This window comes from Eurypyga helias, unplaced genomic scaffold (genome assembly GCF_000690775.1).
Source record: "Eurypyga helias isolate BGI_N326 unplaced genomic scaffold, ASM69077v1 Scaffold41660, whole genome shotgun sequence".
NCBI classification, from domain to species: domain Eukaryota; kingdom Metazoa; phylum Chordata; class Aves; order Eurypygiformes; family Eurypygidae; genus Eurypyga; species Eurypyga helias.
The window spans coordinates 1-4,288 of NW_010228484.1; the positions used below are offsets into that span (position 1 = coordinate 1).

General features: G+C 46.1%; 1 protein-coding gene across 1 annotated transcript; it reads left to right on the plus strand.

The window, feature by feature from the left end:
* Positions 1–5: 5 nt before the first annotated feature.
* LOC104504468 (UDP-N-acetylglucosamine transferase subunit ALG13 homolog) lies at positions 6–2,846 on the plus strand (the record flags this gene model as incomplete). Its single annotated transcript, XM_010159343.1, has 3 exons — positions 6–117; positions 881–1,019; positions 2,735–2,846. Coding segments are annotated over 3 exons (363 nt in total), but the record flags the coding sequence as incomplete, so codon positions are not given.
* Between the last annotated feature and the right edge of the window lie 1,442 nt (positions 2,847–4,288).

Here is a 4,288-nt window from a genome sequence, read left to right on the forward strand (position 1 = left end):
GGGGTGCGCTGCCGCCGGCCCTGGGCAGCAGCCCGGCCTTGGCGCTGGAAGCCTTCCGCTTCAAGGACTCTCTGGCCGAGGACATGGGGAGGGCGGACCTGGTCATCAGCCACGCAGGTAGAGCCCCGTCTGTTTGCCTGTTCTCCTGGGGGCAGGAGTGGAAGTGGGTTGGGTGAAGTCTGTCTCTACGGCCGGATGGGTAAATGTTCACAGAATCACAGAATGGTTTGGGTTGGAAGGCACCTTAAAGATCATCTAGTTCCCACCCCCCTGCCATGGGCAGGGACACCTTCCACTAGACCAGGTTGCTCCAAGCCTCATCCAGCCTGGCCTTGGACACTTCCAGGGATGGGGCATCCACAGCTTCTCTCGGCAACCTGTTCCAGTGCCTCACCACCCTCTCTGTGAAGAATTTCTTCCTGATATCTAATCTAAACCTCCCTGTTTTCAATTTGTACCCGTTACCCCTTGTCCTATCACTACAGGCTCTTGTAAAAAGTCCTCTCCCAGCACCCTTGTAGGCCCCCTTCAGATACTGGAAAGCTGCAATGAGGTCTCCTCGGAGCCTCCTCTTCTCCAGGCTGAACAAGCCCAATTCTTGCTGCCTTTCATCATAGCAGAGGTGCTCCAGCCCTCTGATCATCTTTGTGGTCCTCCTCTGGACTCGCTCCAAGTGGTCAATATCCTTCTGATATTGAGGGCTCCACAGCTGGACGCAGCACTCCAGGTGGGGTCTCACCAGAGCAGAGTAGAGGGGCAGAATCACCTCCCTCGACCTGCTGGCCACATTTCACCTTCAACTCTCCTGTGTTCCAAGAGCAAGTAGGGTGATGCTTCATCTGTCAGGGTGAAAACTCACAGTGTTTTCTTTCTCCTGTAGGTGCGGGTAGCTGTCTGGAGGCTCTAGAAAAAGGAAAACCACTAGTAGTAGTAATAAATGAAAAGCTGATGAACAACCATCAGCTTGAACTGGCAAAACGGCTCCACAGAGACGGGCACGTCCTCTGCTGTAACTGCAGGTATGGAGCTGCTGTGGCTGTCCTGACTGAACAAGTGGTGTTCAGCAGCATCACTCTGTTACTACAGTATTGAGAATGTCACAACGAAACTTAGAGCCCTTTGTTTGCAGGGTAGATTTTCCATAGTGGAGAGATTAATGTTAGGTACTGATTTACCAACCTTAGCAAGCCTTTTGACTGTGGCTCCTTTTAACATTGTCTTTTTTGAGGGCACATACATTCAGATTGAAAGAGCAATTTAAACCAAATAGAGGCGATTTGAATTTGGAAGAGAGGTAGCATCTGAGAGGCACCTGGCATCTCTTTCTCACTAGTTGTTAGATTCTTTTTCAAAGTCTAGAAATTATACAGACCAGACCATCAGTTGTAACTATGAGCCATAAGGAATAAATTGCTCCCTGCAGACCTAGGACTCCATTCTTCCTTGTAAACAGCACTAGTTGACTTTATAGATGTACTGACATAATAACATTGAAACTATCTGGAGTACTTAGAACAAAACCTAAGAATGTATCAGGACTCTATGTAGCTTAATATCCTATTTGCAGTGGCCGTATGCACATCCCCAGCCAAAAGTAGAAACAGGACAAGAACATATGGTGGTTCCTTATATTACTTTCCCTCTAATGCCCTTAAGCACTTTGATTCAGGGGGGTTCCTAAATCAGGTGCTGTCTGGTTAGTAACTTTAAATACCTCTGTTATCCAAGTAGTTATCCAGGCTGCCCTTTTAACCAAACTTGGTGAATCTACCACATCCTCTTGACAAGGAGTTTCAGAGATCACTGTCTGTCACTTCAGGAAAACAAACCCAAGACACAATAAACCACCAAACAGCCACCCAAGCCCCCTCCCACCGAAGACAACCAAACCAAAAACCCATCCCCACAAACCAGAACACCAGCACTAACAAGAAAAAAATCCTGTGCCTTTTGTTTGTGTGTATCGTGGCTCCTGATAGTTTCACTTGCTCTCTTGGTTTGACTATGTCATACTGCTTTCTCTGTATGATCATTTATGATTGATTGCACTATAAATAACAGATGACCTCTACATTGAAGACAGAGGAAATGCAACCCCCATTATTTAGTGTGCATCTTGTTCCTTTGCCCTGCAGATAGGATTTTATATTTTAGAAGAAACTTCTGAAAAGACCAGGCCTGTCATTCATTTATATTGGGCAAGTTTCTTGAACTTATTATCTCAGTGCTTCTGGCAGCTTTGGAGACAGGAAGGAGTTTTTATTTGTTGAACAGCACCTAGCATTTGACCCTCACCTGCTGTCTGAGAATGGCAAGCTAACTGATTTAGCTGTTCTTTATGCTGTAAGTGGAGAGCTATGCTGTGTGCTCAAATAGGATGGATTTCCTGGTATGGTTCACGGTGGAGATCATCAGATCTTGTTCAGGCTCCCAGCACTGCAACCACAGATTAAAAATTTAGAGCTGAGGTGGTCTATGCAAGCTGTGGTACAGGTTGAAGCGTGCTCTCAGCTATGCTGCCTGTGAGCCGGTTGGGGCCCACTGGTTTGTGGGGTCTCTTCAATACGTGTCCTTATTTTTGTTTCCATACTGAAGAAAGGTGTATGAATGAGTAGAAAGAAAATTGTGTGAAGAAAAAAAAAAATACTCTTTGGGATGGTGTGGTGTGGTTTGGTTTTTTTTGGTTTTTTTTGGGTTTTTTTTTTTAATTTTTGGTTTAGGTCTGTTTTTACAGCACTCTTGTGGAGACACTGCAGTCGATGGACTTGTCAGCTTTGAAACCTTTTCCTCCTGGACAGCCAGAAAAGTTTGCTATGTTCTTGGATGAAGTTTTTGGGTTTCAATAAACAATGTAGAGGAATAAAAATGTCAGAATAAAACCTTTATCCTCTCTTAGTGAGGCCTTCCATACTTAAGAGTCTGCCAAGTGGGACAAACCCTCAGAGAAAATATGTGTTAATATTAACTGACATTAAACAGTTTCCTATTTAGTGCCAGTTTAAAGTCAGATGACTTCGTTTAAAAGAGCACAGTGCCAACAAGGGATGGGGAGGAGTATGAACTGTCTAGTTTCTTGGACAGACAGATATTTACATGACACAATCTGCACTGAGTTGGTAATTTGGTGAGGAGGACAAGCTAAATTACTTCTTAATGGACATGGCATATATACAGCAGTCTAGCACTAGTAGAAATAAGTTGTTCCTGTGATGTTCTGCAAAGAAGCAGATGCATTCAGCTCTCAGGTCTTTACAGAAGCTCTGAAAAGAGAATTTGGAAAGGGAGACATTTAAGCCTCTACAGGGAAAGGGGCACATGGTGAATCTGGGTGGGAAAAGTCAAGAGCTGCAAACCTGCTGTCAAACTGTCCACCTCTGACTCCCTTGGTTTTGGGTGATTTACTCCCAAAGTAAAGCATGGCCTCTAGGAGAGGAGTGGGGTTGACAATCCATTTACACAGTGTTATCCCATCATTCTTTTGGACTCTGAAGTGCAGTGTTTCCTATTTGATGCTGATTGGAGCTCCCCATTTAAAGTACTGAAATTGGCAGCAGTGTTGATGCTACCATCAAGTGAGTTGAGTAAATATGTTGAAAAACAAGGAGGGTTTAAACTTTAAAATGTTCATGCAGGCTAGTTGGTCTGTAATACTCTAGAGTTGTCTAAGTGTATAGTTGGTGCTAATTGCCCTTCCCGCAAGTATGTATTTGGTTGGGGTTGCATGGGTAAGGAAAACAAACCCCTGCCTCGATACCTCTGGGGTCTGAGTGCAGTTTTTACTAGGAACTTTATGTAGGGCCGTACTCTGAATCAAGCACAAGGGCTATACGTGGAATAAATCACACTGCACAGTTCTGCACAGCTGCTTTCTGCTGATCCCCAAAGCTCTCCTCAAATACTTCATTAGGAGCACCTGAGATTTTCACTTCCTTAACGAGTTTTATGGAGCTGTAGTTGACCGCTAGCAGCTCATCTCCAGTCTGAGAGGACGCAGGAACATCACAAGAAATTTGGAATAACCATTTGATTTTTCCGCTAGTTACTTGCAGCCACGGGCGCACCGAGCGGTGAAGTTGCAGTTGCCTTAGCACTGACCCTTCCTTCCCCCGGCAGGTCCGGGGGGAGGCGAGGTGTGCCGTATATGCCCAGGGCTGGGAGCGTGGCGGCCTCGGGAACAGACCCCACCGCGCTCGGGCCGCCCCTGCGGTCGTTCAGTGGGAGCGTGAGAGGGGTATTCAGGGCTCCTCGCGAGCATCTGAAGTGGCTGCTGCAGGCAGTACCTCCCGCG